The following is a 26,413-nucleotide window of genomic DNA, read 5'->3' on the forward strand; positions in this document are numbered from 1 at the left end:
ACAGCGAGAGAGGGAACACAAGCAGGAGGAGTGGGAGAGGGAGAAGCAGGTTTCCCGCCGAGCAGGGAGCCTGATGCGGGGCTCGATGCGGGGCTCGATCCCAGGACCCTGGGACCATGACCTGAGCCGAAGGCAGACGCTTAACCACTGAGCCACCCAGGCACCCCTTCAATTCTTTTAATAGCTAGTGACATAGCTCACAAATCACAAAAAGGAAAGGCTGAAAACATTTATTTCTTCTATTATAATGATAACATATAAATTAAAGATAAATGTTGCAAAATAAGAAAAATTTTAGTTTCTCGCAATTATTTTCCTCATTATGAATAATGAGAGGGTAATATCAAGAAAATTAGCACAAAGCCCTGGGAATATTTCTAAATATAGCTCTCTGCAGCCCAAAAGGTAACAAGTCACTTGTTTTCTAAATCCCTAGTGATAGGTTTAAGATAGGATTTTGTACAGCTGGGAAGATTTTATAAATCCAAATGTAAATATTCTAGTATTCCTATGCTTTTTCTTCTTCATACATAGCAAACCCTGAATCCATGTCCACCATACTACTCTAAATGAAAACACTACTCTAGCCAAAAATAAATACCAGCATTATGATTAATTTTAGCTAATTTTCTAATTCATTAGTGAACTGGGTATTTCCAGAGTGGAAACAAATATAGAGGATTATCAAATAAATGGTAAGGTTAACAGAAATGTATGAGAAAGCTTAAAAAATCTAATCAGTAATACGAACTGAATTTATAAATTTTAACTGGGGAAAAGAGACATATATCTTTTTAGACAGAAGATAATTTTATAAGCAAATTTGTACATAACAATTTAAAATTCCTAAATGGCTACCCTGCTTAAACAAGTAGAGTTAATGGACTCCGAAACAAGCAGTCAAGATCAAGTCACAAAGTTGTTGGGTGTTTCCAATTTTGTTTTGCTTTGTTGACTAAAGAAAAATGGCAAATACAAAAAAACAAAACAAAACACTACACTTGAATTGTAGAAGTCAGCCAACAAGTATTAATTATGCCTCTATTTTCTAAGCAGTTGCTTACCTGCTAAAGATACGTATTAAAGCCGGACAGTAAACTCTGACCTTGTGGTTCATACAAGCTAATACGAGTACAGGAACGTGTCTCTTTTTGTTTTTTCAGCCTCCAATATAATTTCTGTTACTGAAATCTATGCGTAAGTGTATGTAAAATAAGTGATTTTTTTCAAAAAAGAGATAGAAAATTGTTACGGGGAAACCCCATTTAAAAAATTTCTATTATTCGCAGCACCTGGCTGGCTAAGTTGGTAGATCACATGGCTCTTGATCTCTTGTGAGTTCAAGCCCCATGTTAGGGGTAGAGATTACTTAAAAATAAAATATTTTTTAAAAAATTCCTATTATTCAATTCCTTTAAAATGAAGCCATACTGATATGTTGGAAATTTTGGTTTGTTTTCAGAGAAGCAATATTCAACACCATTTGGCAGGTATGAGTTTCTCAAAGGGAAACAATATGAGTACTATGTGGCACTTAATGGGATTAAAAACTTCTATGCTTACGTTCATTCCTTCTATAATAAGTATGATTTGATATTCTTCCAAAATGTCATATTGGTTGGTTGTCAGAAATTTTTTTTTTTTTTTTAGGTAAAGGGCATTTCTAAATTCTGGAGTTAATAAGCCTAAGATAAAATTTAATGAAATGATCAAGAGATTTTAGATCTCATGCAGTAATAAAAAGCACTTCTAAAAAATCAAGGACTGTCATATCACCATCATAGATATTTCAGTTGAAAGAGATGCTATTCCACATCCTAGTTTCAGTTTGAACTTACGAGAATCACAACAATTAGAGGCTTAACAACAAGGATGCACTTTGGGCCAAACAGCCAAATGTATAAAGAGCACCCAGACACACCTTTTTAAAAATGACATTTTTAGGAGTGCCTTGGTGGCTCAGTCGGTTAAGCGTCTGCCTTCGGCTCAGGTCATGGTCCCGGGTCCCAGGATCAGCCCGCGTCAGGCTCCCTGCTCAGCGGGGAGTCCGCTTCTCCCGCTCTCCCTGCTTGTGTGCGCATGTTCTCTCTCTCTCTCATAAATTTTTTTAAAAATGACATATTTATTTGAAATATTTCACAATGTGAAGTTGTAAATATACTTTCCAGAGAACACAGAGTGTATCTGCTAGCAAATAGCCTTTTTCCCCTTTTTCTCCAACAGACACTTCTTTACCAGTTTCACTTCATGGTCCCATCTGACTTCTGCCCACACTGCATACACAAAACAGCACTCTCAAGGGCAGAAAACAGAGTGATTAAGAACCATGGCCCTAAAATCAGGTCCGAACCTGGTTTGAATTCTGGCTCTGCCAATTATTACCGCATGACTTTGAACAAATAACTGAACTTCATTTCTCCCCTTGATGAAAAGAGGCTAATGATAAAGCACCTGATAGGTCTGTTAGGATAATTAAACCCAGGTAAACATCTGATGTACCCGAGCACAGGGCCCGGCACCGAGTATGCACATTAAAAAGACAGTGCCGTTGCTAAGTTTCTGTCATGTAGCTTTGGACAGGATTGTCTAACAGCTGTCTTCCAACTCAAAGGTTAAATATATACCCAATTCCATTGTGTGGCTTGTATATTCTACAATAAAAATTGTTCATTTATTACAAGGACCCAGGTGAAAGATACGACAAAACCATTTTTTGAAGAAATTAGTTAAAACCATTTACGACTGTGGAAAAAAAAAGAATAAGCTTACCATGGTCAGTACACTGATTTCTGACGTCCTCTATGCTTTCTACTTTGATGGCTTCTTTAAGAAAAATGTAACAACTGTCTTGAAACTGAACCCAGGCAGATGAAGGACAGTCTGTGTGGGAAAAGAGAAACACTGTGAAATAACTTGGGAAGAATTCCATGAATTCCTAAAGATACTAGATATTAAATTTTCAAAGAAAAAGAGAATTTAGACACAAAGCTCTTTGTTAAAATAAGAAATCAACTAGTGTGATAGGAATTTATTTTTCTCCATTCTACATGTGGGAAAAGAGAAATGTGCCAATGATTCTCTTCTGATTTGACAGAGCAAAGTTACAAGTCTTTAGGGTGTTTAGGAACTCAGACTTGTAAATTACAGAATTATTACCAAGGCAACAAACTATCCAGAAGGAAAACCAATCAGAATTACAAACTCTTTTTGAAGGTTATCTTTGCAGTATTTAGTAACAATTTCAAGTCTCAAGAGTTTTGCAAGAGCTTTTTTTAAAAATTATACTTCCAAGAGCAGAGACAAGTTGCGAGATTATGAATATTCAGACAAGTTTTCCTATCGCACAGGAAAACAAGGTTGATGTTCTTATGAATGTTCTTAATTTAACACCTCATCAAAGCACATTCTTTGAACTAATTCTATGAAACAGAACCGTATCTCCTCCTCTGTAGGTGCAGAGTGGAATGGCACCTCCTTCTCTATTGTGATTTTTGTTGTTGTTCATTATAAATGTTTACATTTTTAAGTCTTGGCTCTGGAATTTCATTAGTTAGCATGAACTTACTTTCAAAAGTAAGCCTTGAAGAGCTTGATTTCACAGGCCAGAATGGAGAAAGGGGGAGGATTTTACTGAATTCCAGTGAATAAAAAGAGCTTAATCTTCCCTATTCTCTTAGGTCTATGTAGGGAAAGTCACTATGATTTTTACCTAGCTTTATTTTTAAGTTCTGTATGTATTGTAATTTTAATATAAACAAGTAAAAGAACGCCCTACCACAAAGATCAGAACTTAACCATCAGCAATGTTAATCTAAATTCAACAACCTTGAGTTTACTAAACTCAGAATATGGCAGGGAACATTAGTTGTCCCCTACTTGAACCCAGCACTTTTTTCTCCCTGTGTATTTACTCAGTATAATTTTATTTTATTTTTATTTATTTTTTGTGAAGGTCTTTTGACCTCAGCTTCTCATACAGCACAGAACATGTCCACCAAGCTAAGTTGTTTTCCAGTCTTCCAGCAACTTCTGGATAATGAGCTGTGAGCTGAAGTGACAGGTGCAAATTGCCTTTAAAAGGAAGGAGTATGCTCCCTGGATCATACCTTCCCTTTCCCACTGGCCGAAATGTAGTTAGCCACCTTTAATCATGTAAACAATGGGAACAGCCTAGGAATAACAAAACAACAAGACAGAAGGATCCTACATGGAGCCATGTAACACTCAGACTGTTAGGAGAGAAAAAAATAAACTACTATCTTGTTAGTCGTCGTTAATTCAGGTCATTGTTACAGCAGGTGGGTCAATAACCTAAGTAATACTAGAGGCTACTTAAAATTGTCCCCATGGTGAGACCTGAATTTTTCCCGGCCTCATACTGCTACATTTAGTAGTTAAATCATCCAAGATGGGAGCTCCTGCCTGACTGGCTCAGTCCGTAGAACATGCGACTCCTGATCGCAGGATTGTATGTTTGAGCTCCATGTTCAATGTAGAGATTACTTAAAAATAAAATCTTTAAAAAAAAAGAAAACTAAATCATTCAAGATGCACTAGCGTGAGAGTAGGTGTCTCAAGATACAATTTATTTTGTATACAGGTTTTTTCCTTCCTGCTGTTCTGTAAGTACTTGCATTACACATGTTGACTACCTTGGCTTGAACTCTGGTAGGAATCTAGAACTTTCTCCGTGTAGTGTCTTACAGGTAGTTGGTAGGGATATTTTAGGAACATTTGCTTAATGAAACATTAAGTTAAAAAAAAAACCTGAGTGTAAAATTATATGTACAGTATGATCCCAGGAGTTAAAAAGCAAGGAAGTCCAGAAATGTTTAGGAATTGGAGAGGCCAGACACGTCTGGAGGGGCAGGGTTCAGGGAGGGTCTGAAAACAGGGTGTGTTGCTGAAAGTCTGTAAGTGGAGCAGCTAGGCCCGTAGACCCTCTTCCTGAGAAACAGTACTCAGCCATCATACTTTAACTATATACCTCTGCTGCCCTCTTTGAAAATCTGGTCCTTACTCAGAGGAACTCTTTTAGATTTAACATATAAGTGCAATCATACGGTATTTGTCTTTCTCCGTCTGACTTACTTCACTTAGCATAATACCCTCCAGGTCTATCCATGTTGTCACAAATGGCAAGATTTCATTTTTTTTATGACTGAGTAATATTCCATTGTGTGGTGATGTATATATCTTTATTCATCTGTGGATGGACACTTGGGTTGCTGCCATATCTTGGCTATTGTAAATAATGCTCCAATAAACATAGAGATACATATACCTTTTTGAATTGTCTTTTGTTCTGGGGGGTAAATACCCAGTAGTGGAATTCCTGGATCATATGGTAGCTCTATTTTTAATCTTTTGAGGAACCTCCATACGGTTTTTCACAGCGGCTGCACCAGTTTGCATTTCCACCAACAGTGTGTGAGGGTTCCTTTTTCTCTACATCCCTGCCAACACCTGTTATTCTCAAGGTATTTTTAAATTTCCTCTTTGATGTCTTCCTTGACCCATTGGTTGTTTATGGTAGCATGTTGTTTAGCCTCCATATGTTTGCGGGGTTTTTTCCCTTTTTTTTTTTTTTGTACTTGATATCTAGTTTCATACCAGATGTTTGTTGGAAAAGATGCTTGATAGGATCTCAATCTTTTTAAATTTATTGAGACTTGTTTTGTGACCTAACATGTGATCTATTCTGGAGAAAGTTCCATGTGCACTTGAAAAGAATGTATATTCTGCTGCTTGGTTCCTTATACGTCTATTAAGTCCATTTGGTCTGATGTGTTAAGGCCGTGGTTTCCTTATTTTCTGTCTGGATGATCTGTCCATTGATGTAAGTGGGGGTTAAAGTCCCCTCCTATTATTGTATTGCTGTCAATCTCTCCCTTCGGGTCTGTTACTATTTGCTTTATATATTTGGGTGCTCCTGTGTTGGGTGTGCAGATATTTGTAACTGCTATATTCTCTTGCTGGGTTGATCTCTTTATCATTATGTCATGCCCTTCTTTTTCTGTTGTTATATTCTTTTAAAGTCTGTTTTGTCCGATGTAAGTATTGCTACCCAGCTTTCTTTCCATTTCCATTTGCATGTAATGTCTTTTTCCATTCCTTCACTTTCAGTCTACATGTGTCTTTAGGTCTGAAGCGAGTCTTGTAGGCAGCATATAGTTGGGTCTTGTTTTTTTTTTTGTTTTTTTTTTTAAGCAAGCTCTATGCCCAATGTGGGACTTGAACTCACAGCCCCAGGAACAAGAGTTGCATGCTCTACCAACTGAGCCAGCCAGGCAGGCGTCCTGGTCTTATTTATTTTTTTTAATCTATTCAGTCACCCTATGTCTTTTGATTGGGGCATTTAGACCATTTACATTTAAAGCAATTACTGATAGCTATGTACTTACTGCCATTTCTTTAATTGCTTTCTGATTGCTTTTATAGTTCTCTGTTCCTTTCTTCTTCTCTTGCTCCTTCCCTTGTGATATGACTTTAATGTTATGTTTGGATTCCTTTCTCTTTATTTTTGTGTACCTATTATATATAGGTTTTTGGTCTGTGGTTACCATGAGGTTCATATATACACATTCTATGTATATAGCAGTCTATTTTAAATTGATGGTTGCTTAAGTTTGAACACATTCTAAAAGCACTGCATTTTTACTCCCCCTACCACATTTTATGCCTGACACCGTAATTTACAACTTTTTATTTTGTGTGTCCCTTAACTGTAGATACAACTGACTTTACTACTTCTTTTAACCTTCATACCAACTTTATAAGTAGTTGATCCACTACTTTCACTATATATGTTTCCTTTTACCAGTGAAATTTTTTCTTTCATAATCTTACTTCTATTTATGGCCTTTTCTGCTTAAAGAAGTCCCTTGAAAGTTTCTCGTAAGGCCAGTTTAGTGGTGATGACCACATCTCTGCCCTCCCTACCCTTCCCAGTGTGGCTTTTTTTTTTTGCATCTTTGGTTGTGGAAGAGCTGCTGTGCTAGTCTTCAGGTTGGTCTCAGAGACCGTTGATCTATATGTTGTTACAGCCTTGCTGTGTCCATGGAAGGAGTTGAGCTCAGGATCCTCCTACTCTGCGATCTTGATCCTCCACCCTCTGGTGTTTCTTTAAGTACAGGTCTATTACAAACTCCCTCAGTTTTTGATTTTCTGCAAATATCTTATACCTGAGCTGAAGGCAGACGCTTAACGACTGAGCTATCCAGGCGCCCAAAATTCTCAATTTTATTATCTATATTCTTGAACTTTAAATTAGTTATTTTAAAGTCCATTTCTGATAACTCTAATTTCTGGGTTGCCTTTTGGTCTATTTTTGTTTCTTTTCTCCTTTGGCCTATTACTTGTTATGCCTGGTATGGGTTTTGTTTTTGTTTTTTTTGTTTTGTTTTTTAATCAATTACCAGAGACTGTGTAGGAAAAAATGCAGAGGCTCTAGATGATGCTATTCTCCTCTAGAAGGGACTCTGGTAGGAAGCTTAGGTATTGACAATTACCTTAATACAGTCAGGGTTTGAGTTGACCTGGGGAGGTGTTATAGCCTTTGGGAGGCTCAATATCCACGGATCCCAAAGAAAGTCTGGATACTAAGTACAGCCTCTCTTCTTTGGCAAGTTAAAACTCAAATTTTTGTCTCCTTAACACCATGAGACTGCCCAAAACCCTGTTCTTCCTTTAGCTGCTTAAGATTTTGGCAACTCTCCTAGGGGGAAAAGTTAATACACACAACACTGGGCTCACCTCAACAAACGGCCATAGCAGCTCTCTGCGGCCTGCAATTACGATTTGTATGGAATTTCATCTAGAATTTCTAGTTGTTCTCCCCACTCATTGATAGCCAGAAGCAGAGTTCCCTTTTCACACCTTTGAACAAGTTATTAATAACTGTTCATCCATCTACCCACCACCCATCTAACAAACATTCGCTGAGCATCTTCTGTATGTCAGATATTAATGGTCAGCGCTAAGGGGTAAGGAGAGAGAGATATAACGAGGAATGACTCCTTCACGTAAAGTGCTCAGTCTGATGGGAGAGTTCGACACATACACGTAACAGATATTACAAAGGTATGATAGGTAAAATACTGTATAAGACAATAAAAGAAAGAGTAAATAACTTGTAAAGTTAAGAAACATTTCAAAAAGAAGGAAATAATTTGAGCTACAACTTACAGGATAAAGGAGTTTGCCATGTACAAAAGGAAAAAGAAAAAGAAATTCCAAAACAGAGGGAGTACCACAGAAAGCAAAATGACAAGCACCTAGTAAAGAGTCAAATATTGAATGAGTGAAGTAGGCAGGTCTCTTCCCTCCTCTCTTTCCTCCCATCAGATACTGTTTTATGTGTTAAGACATGATAGACAAAACAAACAGTCATTTCCAGAATGAAACTCAAATACAAAGTCACAAGGGCAGATGCTGTCAAATGCAAATTTTGATTTTCTTCTCTTTTTTTTCTTCTCCTATTTTCTTCTGATTCCTTTTGTTGCCTTTTCTTTATCCTTATAGAATTAAAAAAAAAAAACAAACTTAAATGGAAACAGACTCCATTACCATGTTTGATGACACCTGAAACACCTTTCCATATCACTGGAAGTTCTTGAATCACAAGTTGACAGATGCTGCCATATTATTTCTAGTCAAAGCTACACATAATATTTTCTACTGATAATAAGAATATAAAAAATATTTTTTGCAATATGGTTTATAGGGAATAAAATAAGTCTATTGAATACACAAAAATATAATCAATACCAAATGATGTAAATTTATAAATTATTTCTTTGTACACTTGTAGTTCTTATGCTCTGTGAAAGCTTTAGAACTCTGCTCTCTAAACTACCTATTGGTTAAAATATACTCTTATTTCAGAGGCAGCTCCCAGGTCAGTTCTCTCCTCTGAACTTCCACAGGACTTTGCATTACACCATGGATGAGACGCCCTTCTGGTTACAAGGACTAAAGACTTGCTCAGGTTACTCCAAATGATAGAGATTGTTTGTAAGGATACATGGGATAATAAGAAATCTGAAGATTCTATCTCAGTAAACAGGCCTCACAGGGTTTTTATACCAGGAACTCCCTTGAGCTGCTGTCTAGCCTAGATCTTTGGTTTAGGTAGTTATCGCTGTTTTGATTAGCTGTGGCTAGGGAACTGAGTAGATGGCACAAACCATGGAGACCTATGCATAAGAACCACAGGTAGCCATTATTCTTGGAAAAGGAGCTGTGTTACCCTTTGATGACCAACACACTTTCATATGGCACTGATCAAATCCTGCCCTGTATGACAGTTATCTGATATTTACCGTTTTCCCAATTGGACTGTTAAGTGCATGACAACAGAGACCATTTCTGAAACCTCAGTGTACCCTCAATAGTAACTATCATAGCGTCTTGTACATAACACAAGATATCATGCAGAGCACTAGAACAGGGCAGGGTTCTGGTAAGAACATTAAGCTGTGGAGAAGTCTGGCTCTGACCACATCATCCTGGATATGTTACTTAACGTCACTGTGCTCTAGTTTCCTTATTTGTAAAACAGGGATAATAACGGTACTTATTCTCATGGGGGTTGTTGTGAGAAAGGTGTTCTAGGTGCTAGATACCACAGTGAACAAAAAGGAAAAAAAATCAAACCTTTATTATCTCACAGTTTCTCTGGGTCAGGAATTTGGAAGCAGCTACCTAGCTGGGTGATTCTGGCTTGGGGTTTCCCATGAAGCTGCAGTCAAGCTATTCGCCAGGGCCGCATCCATCTGAACACTGAACTGGGGTTGGAGGATAAGCTTTCAAGAAGGCTCCTTCGTGGGGTGGTGCTGGCCAAAGGTAGGAGGCCCAGTTTCTCACCATGTGGACTTCTTCACAGGGTTGCTTGAGGGTCTCTATGACATGGCAGGTGGCTTCTCTCGGAGCAAATGATTCTAATCCAGCCTTAAGAGACACACTCTGTTATTTCTGCAATATCCTATTGATTACATAGGTCACCCCTATTCAGTGCTGGGGTGAGCTACACAAAATTCTGACTACCAGCAGGAAAGAATCATTGGGGCCATCTTGGAGACGAGCAACCAAAGATGGTGGTAAGTACTGAGGAGGAAAGTTAAAACAGAGAAGCAAGATCCTGGGAGTAGCGTAGGGGTTAGAGCTACAGTTTTAGAAAGGTGTCTAAGAACGATCTCATTATCAAGGTGACATATAAAAAGTCTGAATGAGCTGAAGGAAAAAAGCCCTGTGGAAATCTGGGTCAGACAGGGACTAGCAAACGTGGGCGCCTGAGATGGGAATGAGGATGAGGATGATGATGATGACTGCAGCAACTCAAAGACCACTGCTGAATAATTAAATAAGCAATACATGGGGAGACACAAAAAAAATTAAGAAGCTATAGGCAGAAAAATACAAAACAAACTGCTAACTTCACTTCCTCAAAATTTTCAACTGTCTTCTCCTTAGGTTCATTTCAGCATTAGCAGTAACCCCGGTTAATTCACCACCGAACCCTTCTTGTCTGCTACCGGTCAGTGTGTGGCCCAGAAACAAGCCCTAAGCCCTACTTAAGACATCTATTTGTACTTTGAGAAGAAACGTGTTCAAGAAGAGGCTGACTCCTTTTGTGTGAGGAAGCCTATTGAAGCTCATGCACTTCATGAGCAGAAAGCTAAGCTCAGCCTTCTTCGATGCTAAAAGTTATCTCTGCTATAACCCCATTCCCATTAAAAACCTGCCTCCCCAAAATACTGCCATGAGTTTTCAATTAGAGGTTCTGTAATACCTTCTATAAAAATATATTTCAACAAATATACTTCACACCACACACACACACACAATGCTCTCTGCGAAGTGCTTTTCTATTACTCTTACTTCTTCACAGCTGTCCTGAAAGATAGGTTATTAATAATGTACCTAAGTGACTCTTTATGGGTTTGATGACTTTATAATTCTATTGACTCAATATATACAGAAATTAAGGAGCCTGATGAAAATTTTTAAGACTTGTACTTAAGATTCCAAAAGTTTCTTTTTAAAATTTTTTTTAAAAAGATTTTATTTATTTATTTGGCAGGGAGAGACAGAGCGAGAGAGGGAACACAAGCAGGGGGACGGGGAGGGGGAGAGGGAGAAGCAGGCTTTCCGCTGAGCGGGGAGCCCGATGCGGGGCTCGATCCCAAGACCCTGGGACCATGACCTGAGCCGAAGGCAGAAGCCTAATGACTGAGCCACCCAGGCGCCCCAGATTCCAAAAGTTTCTATATAGATCCTCTGCCTAAATTACCATGTGCTAAAGAATAAAATGGCATATCTACAAGAATATTTGGCACTACAAGTCAGTTCTAGCAGAACTCTCTGTTCCCTTATAATTTCTCTTCTTAAGCAACTAGGCACAGCATAAGAGGAAGTGATCCTTGGGAAATAACTTGTTCTGAATGTTAACAAAGCGAAGGCAAAGACGGCAGTTTTCCCCTGGTCAATAACAAAACCTTTGCCCCTCACCCATTAAGATATGAGTCACAGTGACTTAGCTTCCGCAACAGCAACTGTGGCAGAGACAGAGAAAGAAGAGGAGCTGTTTATTGTTTACTACGAACGGAGGCAGGAGTGGGGTTCTAAGGCCCTGACTAATCTAGAGAGCCTGTGGCCATACTCTGGGCTGCAATCACAAGGAAATTCAGCCACTCTGACACTCCATTCCCTCGCCACATCACCCTCCCCAACCCACCTTCCAGGATGTCCACCTCCATCTTCTCCCCTCCAGTCCCTCTGCAGAAGAACTGTCATGAGGTTTATTTATAGAATGCAGGTGCCGGTGTTACTCTGCACCTTTCTCACTGGGCACCACTGGTCTGTTTTCTTAGAGATTCAGTCTCAAGATCTGCCCTCAAAATCCAAAATAACCCACAAATAAAGAAATACTTGATATGTATCATAAAAAATTGTGGACAATAACCCTGTTGCAAAACTAGTTTTCAACACAGAAGCACATTTTTAAATGCTTCTCAACAATGAAAGACGTCCTGAAATATTACCTAACTGTAATTTCACTTTTTCATTAGAAGAAAAATATTTATTAATGTTTCAAAATTTACAAAAATTTATCTGAGATAATTTCCCCCGAAACATCACAGTGCCATTTACAAGAACTAGAAAAAGTCAGGGACGCCTGGGTGGCTCAGTGGGTTAAGAGTCTGTCTTCCACTCAGGTCATGTCCTAGAACCCAGTCCTGCATGGGGCTCCCTGCACAGCAGGGAGCCTGCTTCTCCCTCTGCCCGCCCCTCCCCCTGCTTGTGCGAGCGCACGCTCTCTGACAAATCAAATCTTAAAAAAAAAAGAATTAGAAAAAGTCACATCAATAGATTAAATGATTTAATGCTTTGAACTAATTCTGAAATCAATTCATGACAGAAGTAAAATAATTTGAAAGAAACTAAAATCCCATTATCCCCCTTACTTTTAAAATCATTCACCTAAAATTCTTGGTCCTTTTATTATAAATTAGAATAAAGTGCAAAGACACAACTCAAAACAAAACAAAAATTCCTAAGATAGCAAAGTCTCTGCTATTATCTATCTTCCTTCTGGTAAGGGGAAAGACAAGCAAGAAAATGATAAACAAGATGCATTCAGATAGTGTTAAGTGCTTCGAAGAAGATAAAATATGGGCATGTGATAGAGAATGTGGGGTGTTCAGGGAGGGCCTGAGGTGACATACGAAGAGAGATTTGAATGATGTGGGTGGGGGCAGCCATGCCAAGGACAGCGGAAGGGGAGGACAGTCTGGGCAGAAGAGCCTGCAGGTGGTTGAGTCCCCAGGGGCTCAGTGTGGATAAACAGAGTGAACAGCAAGAAGAGTGGTAAAAAAGATAACGTCAGCAAGGAAGGCAGGGGCTCATCTAGGGCTTGTAGGCTATGGCAGTTCAAAATTCGTAACCTAGATTCTGATCCACATGATGACCACAGAATGAGGACTTACTCTGAACAAGCTTATATTCACTCATCTCATACCACCCATGGGAAATCACCTACCCAGTAAACACACTGATCACCCACAATGTAAAAAGGCACAATTACAGAAGAAGTTTTTTAAAGGGATGCCATGGAACCTTATTTGGGAATTTAAACAATGGTTTGTTCATCGTGATTTTCAAGATAATGATTAAGAACATAAGATCACTTACGTTAATAAACTCCAAAATAACAGAGAACAATAACAATGATTGCCACTTCAACATTAAACTTATACTTCATGCAATACCATGGGAGCTCTTCTGTTAAGATCTTGCCACTCAGCTAATTTTGTGATAACCTTGAAAAGCTCTTTCTTGACTTAGTTCTAAGTGTAATATGATTCCTGATCTTGTCTGGGTAAGATATTGTGAAGTACTGTGATGAAAAGCATAGTTTTTCAGCCCTATATCATCAACATGAATGTGAATGTGCTCAGTAACCACAAATACCCAACCCACATAAAATGGCACTCACGATGTTTTCTAGTCGCAATAATTACCCTTCATTTTGTAGGAAGAGAACAGAGGGAAGGACACCAAGACTTAGCATGCCTGCAAGAGGTATGCTTAATGCTCGTGATAGTCCTACGGGGTATTATCTCCAAGTGCAATGAGTTAGGTAACTTGATCAAGGCCATAGGGTTTGTACCCAACTCCAAAGCTCATGCTCTTTCTAAATTAATCCTTAAAGCCTCCTGACTGATAGAAGCTGGTTAATTACCCGCGTTAACTTATTCGACATGCACCTCTTAAGCTCTTGAAAAGCCTGTTTAATACCGGACTTAGGAAAAAAGAACGAATTTCTCCAAAGATAGCTTGTGCTGTTTTACTGTTCAAAACAGCTTCTCTGAAAAAGAGAGATATCACCATCTAGAAACGGAATTTTTTTTTTTTTTAATGTGACAAGAGAAGTATATTTTGACTAACCTGAAGTCTGAAGGCATGGCAACCCAGAAGGTGGGTTAAACAGGCAGTCAGATGTTACTGGCAAACATATGAGGGTGTGGACAGGGGGGTCTCAAAACCGTCCAGCCTCGTCTTAAAGAAAACGAACGTGCTCATAAACAAAGTGTGAAAATCAGCCCATCTTGTTTCTGCTCCTCCACAGGCAGCAGATGGCATAACTAGTGGTAAATGCTGACCCACAAGAGCTTCCAGGAAGGGAGCTTTGAGCTGGGGAGCAGGTTCTGAGCTGCCTACTCTACTGCTGCCTCCAACACAGAGATCCCTGTCAGCAGGCTTCCAGGAGAAACTTAGAAAATGACAGTGAAATTCAAGGGGGGAAAAAACCCAAGAACCAAAAAACAAAACACGTGCATAAGCATTTTATTCAAACCCACACAAGGATTCACTCAGTTCTTGTTTACTTTGTTAATTCCTAGAATTGCTTCATCAATAGTGGTTTTGGATGGAGGTCTTTCCCCCATTCAATATTTTTGACATGCTTGTACGAAAAACTTGTTAAAAACAAACAAACAAAAAACCACCCCTCATAGTCAACAGAATTGTCTATTTTCCTCAGGAGTCATTTGGGAAATGACTTGATTAATCATGTATAATTTTTCAGGTGACACTTGCATAACAGCAGAGCAGACTTAAAGACTTTTTTTAAATCACACGACTTAAGAGGAATCCAAGCTTCGCCTGTTCACGTCCCGCTTCGATCCAGGGGTTATTTGGCTGAACTGTTTTCCTGTTTCAACAACTTGAACACCAAGCAGCGGGACAAACAGGGAGGCCAGCGGAGGGCCCGCTCCCCCCCCCACACCCCCGCCCCCGCTGCGCAGACGGGAAATCTCCGCAGCCAACTGCCCCACTCCTCATCTCAGCCCCAAATGGCCCCGAAACTACCCTGGTGTGGGGCTCTAAGCCTCATCGCTCTGCCGTCAACGAGCTCCCCGTCTGGGGACCCTCCCCGCGAGTGGGGTCTGTGCCGAAGCTGGGGGCACGGTGGGGGAGCGAGGGCACGCTCGGGTCCTCGGCGAGCCCTTCCCCGGGGCGAGCTCTCAGAAACCGCTGCCCGGCGGTGGGGGGGGGGGGGCGCGCGGGGCGGGTGGTGGCGGGACGCAGGGCCCCGGGGGCGCACGCGCTGGGCGCGCAGGGCAGGGCGAGACCCTCGGGTGGCTGCAGCCACCGCTAGGCAGGGGGTGAAGGCGACCGCTCGGGGTCGGGCTCCCGGGGAGGGAACGGGGCAGGGGGGCAGCTCACCCGCGACGGCGGCGGTGACCAGGCCCAGCAACAGCAGCGGGAGAGCGGGCAGCGCGGGCCGGGGCATGACGGCGGCTGCGGACGCCGAGGGCGGTGCTCCTCGGAAGTGCGGGGCGCGGACCAACCCGCCCACGCGGCCGGCGGGGCGGGGGGGGGGAGGGGGCGAGAGAAAGGCGAGGGGGAGGGGAGGGGGCCAGCCCGGGGCTGACCCGGCTGCAAGAGCCCGCCCGCGCGCCGCCTCTTGCACGTCTCTCTGGCATTTGAACTGGCATAATTTCGGACTCTCAAAAATGTTACAAAAGGAGTCCGAAGAATTTCCATAACCCTTCAGCCAGCTTCTCTAAATATTAACATCGTATGTAACTCCCCAGTAAAATGGTCAAAGCCAGGAAATTAAAACTGGTATAATAGTATTCACTAATCTACAGCCCTTACCACACCTCATCAGTTGTCCCCCTGATGATCGTTTTCTGTTCTAAAATCCAATCCATCATTTTATATGGCATCGAGATGACTCCTTAGTGTCCTTTAATGCGGGACATTTCCTCTGTCATTGTCTGTCTTTCCCCCATCTCGTTTGAAGAGTACTGGGCACTTTGTAGCATGTCCTTCAGTTTTGGTTTGTCTTAGGTTTCCTCTTAAGGGAGATCGGAAGAACAGGATTCAGGTTTTTTTGTTTGTTTGGCGAGAGTACCACAGAAGTGATGTGTCCTGCCCAGGAGAGACCACCTGTCGATCTGTGTCATATTGGTGATGCTAGTTTTGATCACTTGGTTAAAGTGTCTGCCAGATTCCTCCTTTGGGTCTAATGATAAGAAACCTTTTCAAAGCCTCCTCCCCGTGGACTATGTCCCTTAGACAACTTTTTTATTTTTATTTTTTTTAAGATTTTATTTTATTTGAGAGAGAGAACACAAGCAGGGGTAGGGGCGGAGGAGAGGGAGAAGCAGGCTCCCCACTGAGCACCCAGCCCCATGCGGCTGGATGGGAGGACCCTGAAATCATGACCTGAGCTGGAGATCATGACCTGAGCTGAAGTCAGACGCTTAACCGACTGAGCCACCCAAATGCCCCCCTCAGATAACTTTTATTTGTTACCAGTTTCCTGGATTAAGTGTCATTAAACTATGCTTGCACAGCCCTTGATGAATTCTGCTCCTACCTTGAACTTCTAGCCTCCAGAAATGTGAAGCAATAAAGTTCTGTTGTTTAAGGAAAAAACAAAAAACAGAAATGATGCTTGCTATAATAGATATATAAATTAGACAACTGTAAATTGACTGGGGAGGGCATCTGGCACCAGACAACACAATGCACAAAACAGGGCCAGGTAAGACCCTGACATAGCCTCATATCATTAGCAAAAGAGTGCTTTAAAATCGAGTCTAAATTCAACAATAAAAAGCCAAGGAACTCAATTTAAAAATATACAAATTATCTGAATAGATACCTCACCAAAGAAGATATACAAATGGCAAAAAGCTTATGAAAACCCTCAACATCATATGTCACTAAAGAATTGCAAACTAAAACAAAAATGAGATACCACTATACACCTATTAGAATGGCTAAAATCCAAAACACTGACCATACCAAATGTTGACGATGAGGAGCAAAAGGAACTCTCATTCATTGCTGGTGGAAATGCAAAATGGCACAACAGTTTGGCAGCTTCTTGCAAAACTAAATATATTCCTACCATACAAGTCAACAATTGTGCTTCCTAGTATTTATCTGAACAAGTTGGTAACTTACATACACACAAAAAATTGCATATGTATGTTTACAGTAGCTTTATTCACAGTTGCTAAAACCTGAAAGCAACCAGGATGTCCTCCAATAGGTGAGGGACAAACTGTGGTACATCCATACAATGGAATATTATTCAGCATTAAAAAGAAATGAACTATCAAGTCATTAAAAGACGTGGAAGAACCTTAAATATATAGTACAGTATTATTAGCTATAATCACTATACTGCACATTAGATCCCCCAAACTTCTTCATCTTATAACTGGAACTTTGTCCAACATCTCCCCACTTCCCCCACCCCCAAGCCCCTAGTAACCACAACTCTACACTCTTCTAGGAGTTCGGCTGTTTTCGATTTCATATATAAGTGATACCATACAGCATTTGTCTTTCTCTGTCTTACTTACTTTTTTTTTTGTATTGAGTTATAAGTTGACATATAACATTATATTAATTTCAAGTGTACAACATAATGATTCGATGTTTGTATATATTATTAAATGATTGCCATGAGTTTAGTTAACATCCATTGCCATTATAATTATAAATTTTTTTCTTAAAAATAATTTTTTTTCTTGTGATGCTGACTTATTTCACTTAGCATAATGCTCTCAAGTTTCATCCATGTTGTCACAAATGCTAGGTTCCTTCTTTCTCTTGGCTAAATAATATTCCACTGTGTATGTATGTGTGAGATATGTATATATATAAAGTTTTTTTATCCATGCACCCACTGACAAATACTTAGGTTGCTTCTATGTCTTGGCTATTGTAAATAATGCTGCAGTGAACATGGGAGTGTAGATATCTCTTCAAGATGTTGTTCTCATTTCCTTTGAATAGACACCCAGAGGTGGGATTTGCTGGATTATATGGTAATTCAAGCCCCACCGTAGGGCTTGAACTCATGACCGCAAGATCAAGAGCTGCGTGCTCTACAGACTGACCTAGTCAGGCACCCCTGGTAATTCCATGTTTAATTTTTGAGGATGGGGTCTCTTCTTTCTTCTTCACAGACTCCTGTTCCTCAACTTTCCTGAAGTAACTTAGGACGGGTAGAGGAAACCAATCAATTTTCCTAATGGTTGTCAGTACAAATATATGGTTTTTAATTTCATCCGGGCCCTATATGCCTTTTCTGTGATCCTTTTATTTGTCTTGGCCATTGTCCTCCCCCATTCTTCTGATCAGGTATTTCGAATTTTTTATTACTCTCTTTAAGCCAAGACCCAATTTGCTACTCACGTTTCTCAGCAGAAGACCTCCCTTTCTACTCAATAGAGATAGGGGGGCATCAGGTATAGACAAAAATCTTCAGTACTTACTGCTCTCCCCTTCTCTTCCACGCAGGTCTTCCTTGTGTGGCCTCAGAGAGGAAGGCAGGCTTCCCCAATCCATCCAAACCCAGTTCCTCTTTCTGTGGGCTTAGACCCACCCCTCTCCTCCATCTTCCCCAAGATCTTCTTCCATGACTCCATCTCTCTCCCCTCCATCATTAACTTCTCTCTGTCTACTCTTTGGGGTGTTTTGATTTGTTTGGTTTCTTTCCTCTCAGCTTCTAAACCTGTGAACCACTTTCCTCCTTCTTTGGAAAAAAACCTTCTTCCACCCTCCTCCCTCTAGCTGTGACCCAATCCCTGTCCTTTCCTTCTCCACTATACTTTTCAGCATTTCACTTTCCCCATTTTCTAGTTTCCCTTTTACTTCAAAGCTCACTCTGGATTCTGGCTCTGCTAGCTACATTTCCACTGGCTTAGATCACTAATGTTTTCCTAATTTTCAGAGTCCAGTTTTATCTGACTTTGCTTCTCTGTTGTTTAGCAATTGGAACAATGTTTACTTGATCTTACCTTGCATGAAAAGAGTATTTGGCCAGGAAACCTAAACCCTAGGGCTTCCCAGAGCTGATCGTCAGCCCACAGAAGGTTCCTGGGGAAGGTCCCTGGGCCGAGCATTGCTGAGATCCCTTTTGGCCTGAGATAGGGAGGAGGCCTAGATAACTTTAGGCCAAAAACAGAGTGAGTCCTCTTCTGTGTATTTCAGCTCCCGTAGGCCCAGGAGTGGGAAAAACAGGATGAAGAGGAAGGGCTGATGAGGAGATGCAAATAATCCAGGAAAAATGATAAAGGCCTGAATTAAGACAGTTGATAATGGAGACAGCCACTCTGAGAAGCCTGAGGTAAAATTGACAGAATTGTTGGATTAGGGAGATGAGAAAAAGAGGATGTGAGGATGAATTCTGGGTTTCTAGCTTGGGAGTAGAGGGGTATGGCGTCTTCATATTGAATGAAAGAGAATATAAGAAGTAGAACTGGTTGGAAAAAAACTTTCTACAATTCTGCCTGTGATTAATTTAGCTTGGAAAAAAGAAATACACATATATTAAATCTGTTGAAATGTAGATATTGTAAGAATGCTTTAATTTAGAATATGCAGGGAATTAGGTGTAACTTTGTATAGATCATGAGGTCTAGTTAAAAAAAAAAAGTGTTTGAGATCTAGTTAAAATTTGTCTTCTTAAGACAAAATTACTGAACTAATAACAAGTCTTCGTTTCTCCAAAAGGGTTTTAGGATTAAATGAACCTAAGATAAAGGAATCTGAATCTCTTTCCCTAGCATAAACTCAGCAGTGGCATAAGGATCGGGGGTTGCCAAACCATTGCAGTCATGTGCAGAGGGGGACTCCCAGATAATGGTGACATCTTGCCCTAGGATCAGGGAGGGGAACATGTTGTGTGTGGGGTGAAGAGAGGAAAAAGAGGGTGATCATTGGTATCACTTCTACATTTGTCCCCTGTACCTGATCAGTCGGTATATTTACTTGCTTTTTTAGGTACCTGGTTTTGAGAGACCAATTTTGTTAGACCACAGGTGGGGGTTGGATTAGCTAGGGAAGACTGGAAAAGGCTTCTTCGGTTCTTCTGCAACAGGCAAAATGGGAAAAGGAACCCATGGGCAGTTCTGGTCATGCTGAGAAGTAGATTGTCCAGTGGAAGTTAGAGCCTGGAACTGAACTGAATATGAGCCTGGAACTGAACATGTGACCTACTGACTGAGAAGTGGCTGACAAATGTCCTGGTTTGGGCGATGGGGGCAGGATCTCCTGAAGAAGCACCAAAAACGAGAAGTAAGTGGGCCAAAATTGGAATTTCTGCTGATCCAATAGTTAAAAGACTTGCTAAGAATTGCTGAGTCAAAGGCATCTGAAAAAGAAACTCAAATCAAACATTCAGAGATGTAGGATGATTATATTCTTTTTTTAAAAAAGATTTTGTTTATTTATTTATTTTGAGAGAGAGAGAGTAGGGGGATGGGGAGAGGGAGAGAGAAACCCAAGCAGACTCTGTGCCGAGAGTGGAGCCTGATGCAGGGCTCGATCTCACGACCCATGAGATCATGACCTGAGCCAAAAACAAGTCGGATGCTTAACCGACTGAACAACCCAGGTGCCCCTGATTGCATTTATTCTTTAAATAAAGGATACCTTGCATTACGACAACTGCACACTTATTTTTTGTTATACTATATGCCTGACATAATAAAACCCAACCTAGAGATATTTTTTCTGACAAGGACCAACAACAGTTTTACTTAAAAAAATAAAACAACTTTATTACAGCATCACTACTATATATAACTGTACTTTTCTTTTTTTAAAGATTTTACTATTTTATTATTTTTTAAGTAATCTCTATACCCAATGTGGGGCTCGAATTCACAACCCCAAGATCAAGAGTTGCACGCTCTTCCAACTGAGCCAGCCAGGCAGCCCGCATAGGTGTGTTTTTCACATCAAGTTGATTTAATTCTTTGAAGAAAGTCTTTAACAGCTAAAATTGTGCAGATGACAGGGCAAGAGGAATAGTCTAACAAATTCAATAAAAATATATCAGGACAACTGTATTATAGTTTTAGACTATAATAAAACTGTCTTAGAAAATTATAAGTTTATCATAGTATAAACACTCTAAATCTTAAAATAAATCTATGAATATTATACAAAAATATTCTAAAGTATAAACACTGAATAAAAAATTCATCATGTCCAATGGTGATGGACAATATAAAAATATATTCTTGCTGGTAAAATTTAAAGTGATAATCACAAAACAGTGTTTCCTTAATCATTTATCATCTAAAATATTTTAGTAGTAACCACAAGGTTTAGAGTTTCACTGTAAAATTTTCATTTTTACAAAGGCAAGATATACAATTTCCTTCATAGACCCCTTTTCTCTAGCTTACAGAAAACGGCAAAACAGTAACACAAATTTCTTAGTCAAAATTTGGCATGTCATAGAAAGCATAAAAATTATGAAATCTTCAAGAACTTGTATCCTTAGCTGGTTCCCTTTAAGAGGAAAGAGTTATATATTGTACATAAGAAAAGACAAAAAACACACTGCTACAGTATATCTAAATCAATCTAAAAACAATGTTCTCACACTTTAGGAAAATGTTCAGTACTAAATTTCCTTTAAAAGCCATTGTTTTATGAATAACTATGACAAAACAAAATATTTGCATTTAAACAATTTTGGTATGAAATATCTCTGGAACAGTATAAGAAGCATCTTGCCAAAAGCATTATTTTACTGTGTAAAAAAGTAAGCATATCTCATTGTTTAATAATTTCTCCTAAATGCTACAAATGACTATTTTGAAATAATGTTGATATTATTTACAGTTATGTTTTTACCTTGAGGTACAAATTTCACATTAGGCTGGATATTTTTTTTAAGTAGGCTCCACACCCAGCATGGAGCCCTACGCAGGGCTTGAACTCACAAGCCTGAGATCAAGACCTGAGCTGAGATGAAGAGGTGGACACTTAACTGACTGAGCCACTGAGGCGCCCCTAAGCTAAATATTCTTAAAAGCTAAAAGGTAGATTTATGACCTAGTAACATGCCAATTTTAAGTCTCTAAGCAGTTGTGCTATTCATATATACATATCCTAGTTACTAACTACATTCTTACAGAGAAAAATGCACATTAAATTTATTACCCTATAAATAATTTGGACTTTAGTTCCAGCTTTGGTTCTTTTCCATTCTATTAAGGTTCTCCATTCTATTAAGTAAAGTTTTAAACATGGCATTTTGTGGATAATTCACTGTAGATACCAGCACAGCAATTAAACAACTGAAAAAGTACTTACGATTTGTACTTTAGAACAGAGTAAATACTGACACTGGGAAAAACCGAAATGGCTCATTTTCCCTAACACGTTAGTGCAAATTAGCAAACTTTTAGAAGAATTTAGTCATTGAAAGTGGGAAGCATAATCTCATCTTCATTCATTCCTTGTTCATATCGAACTGAAGAGAAGCCCGGCCAGTGCGACCGGTTCCTTTGGAAGAGGAACCAAACCAGTGCACTGATGAGAGCTAAGACACTTAGCACAGCAAATGTGATAGTTATTCCTCTGTAATCAGGGCCTAGAATAGGAAAAGGTTTGACATTGGAGGAGAGAATATAAAAGTCATCGTTATTGATTTATACATTAGGCTGTGTGTCACTCTGTACAAAACACAAGAAGCACCTGATTGTTTCATAGCATTAACACAGAATGCAAACTCCATCATCAAACACTCAGGTGTGCTCTTTTCAGATTTAACTCTTTTCCCTTTCATTTGAATCCTATTCATTGTTTTAGCAATTTTCTTCTAAAGAAGTTAAAGCATTATCTTTATTCTCACTTTCCCCATCACCCTTTCAAGAACATCACATCCAGTATATTACCTTACTTTGATAGCAAATTGTTAAAAGTTGTAAATTTTTGTGTTTGACTTACCTAGGGCCAAATAAAGTGTTATTTGCTTTAAAGCAAATTTAAGACTTTAGGATGACTTCATTTAGCTCCTAGCTATTCAATTTCAAATGCTGTCCCAGACCTCTTCTTTGCATGCTGCCCAGACGGACTCAGTTTGTCCCCTTGCTTTAAATACTATCTCTATGCTGACCTCTCTTCTCTCTCATATGTCCAACTGCATGCTAGACATTCCATATGAATATCTCTTCTCCATATGGACAGCTCAGAATGCCAAAACAGAACTCTTGGTTTATGCCACCATAACCCTGCTCCCCAGCTCCCCCCATAATCTTCCAGTTGTTTTCCATTTCACTCAGCATAGAACCTGAACTCTTGACCCTTGCTTTCAGACTCCTGGGTGTCTGGTGCCTGCCTACCTTTCAGATCTTCCTTGAGCACTCATCAAGCTCATTCTGCTTTAGGCTCTTTGTTCCAAATGGTAGTTCTGCCTGGTGGGCATCTTCCCCTGATCTTTGCTTGGCTGGCCTTTCAGATCTCAGCCTCAGTGTCTCCTGCTCTTAGATGTCGTCCCTGATAACCTAATCGAAAGTAGCCATCCCCCTACCCAGCACACAAAACAGGGCATGACACTCCAAATATTTTCTGAATCAATGCATGAATATACAAACACCAATCATCTAGCATTGGGGTTTCATATTTAATATTTACAAACCAAAAAGACATTTTTATGCTAAATCTTCAAAACTCTTGCTGTGAAAAATTTATAGCTCCTTTCTCTAGAAATGAAATTAAGATAAGATTTTTATGGTTATTTTATATGTCAATTCATGATGAAATCTAAGTTTAAATTATGACTTCCTATAGATGCTCCTTCCAGGAAATTTTAAGTAATTAAGTCCAGTTTTGCACTGTTGCTAAGTTAATCATGAGTTTTATGGGAATGAGGAGAAAGGAAGCAAACTAACTGCAGAATTAGACCTTTGAACTTTTACATATTTGACTGATAGAATCAAATACATCTTAAGAACATATTCAAAGAAATGAGCTCCCTAATACTCTGGCAGCTTCTACTTTTCTTAGGGAAGAATTATACAAACTTTAGGCTGTCTAGTAGTTTCATCTGGGAGTCTTAGACATCTTGGCATTTCTATCTCTTGCAATCTATTTTTCTGACAGAAAAAATCTGCATGGCTTCATCAAGTTTTTTGGATATACTGAAAGGACTAAATAAGGACTTTAGGACCCAGTACAAAACTTTGCACATAACTGAGTTGCACATTTATTTCCTGACCTGTTCCTCAAAAAATACTCCTTAAGGACAGGTTCCATACTTACCCAGAGGAACTTTGCAGACAACTCTTCCGTAGCCTTGTGAACATTCAACTTTTATCCAAGTTTCATTTGAAGCTAACAAAATGCTACATTTTCCACCATCACTCTTACTTTTATTTGCCCATTTGACAAATGTCACTTTTGATCCATCTAACCAATTCCAAGACTGATCTAAAGAAAAAAATTAAGTTTATTACCTCTAAATTTCTTTTCTTTTTTTAAATTTAAATACAATTAGCCAACTTATAGTACCTCATTAGTTTCAGATGTAGTGTTCCATACTATATCAGATGCATATAACCCCCAGTGCTCATCACATCACATGCCCTCCTTAATGCCCACCACCCAGTTACCCCATCTCCCCACCCGCTTCCCCTCCAGCAACCCTCAGTTAAGAGTCTCTCATGGTTTTCCCCCTCTCTGATGACTTCTGATTGTGTTTTCCCTCCCTTCCCCTACAGTCCTCTGCCCTGTTTCTTATATTCCACATATGAGTGAAACCATATGATAATTGTCTTTCCCTGATAGACTTATTTCGCTCAGCATAATACCCTCCAGTTCCAACCACATCAATATAAATGGTAAGTATTCATCCTTTCTGATGGCTGAGAAATAGTCCATTGTGTGTGTGTGTGTGTGTGTGTGTTTGTGTGTGTGTGTGATATGACATATGACATCTTCTTTATCCATTCATCTGTCAATGGACATCTTGGCTCTTTCCACAGTTTGGCTATTGTGCACATTGCTGCCATGAACATTGGGGTGCAAGTGCCCCTTCAGATCACTACATTTGTATTTTTGGGGTAAATACCTAGTAGTGTAATTGCTGGGTCATAGGGTAGCTGCCTCTAAATTTCTAAGGTAAAATGGCATACAACTCATTTACTTAGAACTATGCTATGTCACTATTTAAAATGAAACTTATTGAAAGTGAAAAAAAATAAAGAAATCAGTCCTTCAGTTGCACTTGTCACATTTCAAGTGCTCAATAGCCATATGTGGCTAGTGACTACTCTGTTACACAGCACTGATATAGAACATTTCCATCTTTGCAGAAAGTTCTATTAGACAGCACTGATATAAAATGTGGTGTTTTGATTAAAGTGCAGAATGCTTGCACTTTGATTGTGTGAGAGATAGATTTCTAAAGACCTGAATCCCCATCAGCATCCTCACCCCCAACTAAAAAACTCGTATCATTAAAGATGTGCTGGGGGAGTAAGGGTCAAGAGGGTCCAGGAGGGGTTTCCCACCATGACTCCATTTTTATTTTCCAGCTGAGATAGCACCACCTTGTGGTGATAGTGTAAACACAATTTAGAATTCATTTAGATGGCCAACTTTGAATCCATTCACTTTTTGACAAGTACTTAATATTTTGGGATTCACATTTATTTCAATTATTTAGAATTCACCTTAGCTTAAAATGTAAAACATATTTCCTATTCTACTGAATTTGTACTCTTAATTCATTCTTTATCAATTCTAAAGTTCACTCAAATCTTTTATCCATTATTGCTTGGATTAATCCATTATTCCTTGAAAATTTCTTCCACAAATCTTTTTTAACCAATTCTCTGTAATTTTATTAAGCTCGTTTGAAAAACAAAATAACCATTTAAGGAAATTTTTCTCTTTGGTAAAAATGTTTCAAGAGGGAAGAGAACAACAAGAAGAGAACCTTCTGAAAAACAGTTATAAGCTACAAAAGCACAGGTGATAGACACTAGAACTCTAAGGGAAGTAAGTCATGAGTTCTTTGTGGGAGCCTTGGGGGCACAGATACTGCTGTCGGAGAAAAAAATACGTTGTCAATCCAAGTACCTTAAACCTCTAGAACATCCCAATTGATTTAACCTGATTTTCTACTTCATTAGTGTTTTCCATCGTTACTAATACATCACTCGCATATTCATTAGGAATTTATAAGTCTCCAAAACAGCCAGCAGACCTAGCTTATTCGTCAATAAGGAGCATTTGAATTAACCACCACTTAACACTCTTTAGCAAGGCTGACTTGGTATTTAGGACAAGTTGGAACTCTCTTTGCACACTGTGCACACAAATATGTCACTTACCAGCAGAATATTGAGATAATCCAAGCCAAACTCTCATGGTAATATTATTATTTTCCCTCATCAGTCTGCTCACGAACTTATTTTCATCTTCATCCTCTATGGTAACAATAGTTGCAGAATGATCTGTTGAAGGAAAACAAACCCTAAACTAATTAGCTCTATGCAAACTAGGGAAGTGGCTATTTCTCAACCAGCCATTTGGAAAAAAAAAAAAAACTACCATGATCAAGATCATTGAGAAA

The 26,413-nt window shown here is 39.4% G+C and overlaps 1 protein-coding gene and 1 long non-coding RNA gene across 3 annotated transcripts in view; both read right to left on the reverse strand.

Moving 5' to 3' along the window:
- Nucleotides 1-26,413, reverse strand: part of LY75 (lymphocyte antigen 75) — a 125,150-nt gene that overhangs the window by 10,756 nt on the left and 87,981 nt on the right. The window contains exons 33-35 of one of the 2 annotated variants that reach the window (XM_036118524.2): nucleotides 26,172-26,294; nucleotides 24,097-24,264; nucleotides 2,770-2,880 (exon numbers count right to left, since the gene is read on the reverse strand). In XM_036118524.2, the coding sequence (XP_035974417.2) occupies nucleotides 2,770-2,880; nucleotides 24,097-24,264; nucleotides 26,172-26,294 (402 nt within the window). Of the gene's footprint in view, nucleotides 1-2,769; nucleotides 2,881-20,265; nucleotides 22,427-24,096; nucleotides 24,265-26,171; nucleotides 26,295-26,413 lie in introns of those variants that run through there. The other variant, XM_036118523.2, reaches the window with a different exon arrangement.
- LOC118552201 (uncharacterized) lies at nucleotides 8,358-15,404 on the reverse strand. The gene is made up of 3 exons (XR_004925410.2): nucleotides 15,232-15,404; nucleotides 9,658-9,951; nucleotides 8,358-8,516 (listed from the first exon to the last, which is right to left on the reverse strand). It is a non-coding gene; the product is annotated as an uncharacterized LOC118552201 (long non-coding RNA).

This window comes from Halichoerus grypus, chromosome 4 (assembly GCF_964656455.1).
Source record: "Halichoerus grypus chromosome 4, mHalGry1.hap1.1, whole genome shotgun sequence".
Lineage (NCBI taxonomy): Eukaryota > Metazoa > Chordata > Mammalia > Carnivora > Phocidae > Halichoerus > Halichoerus grypus.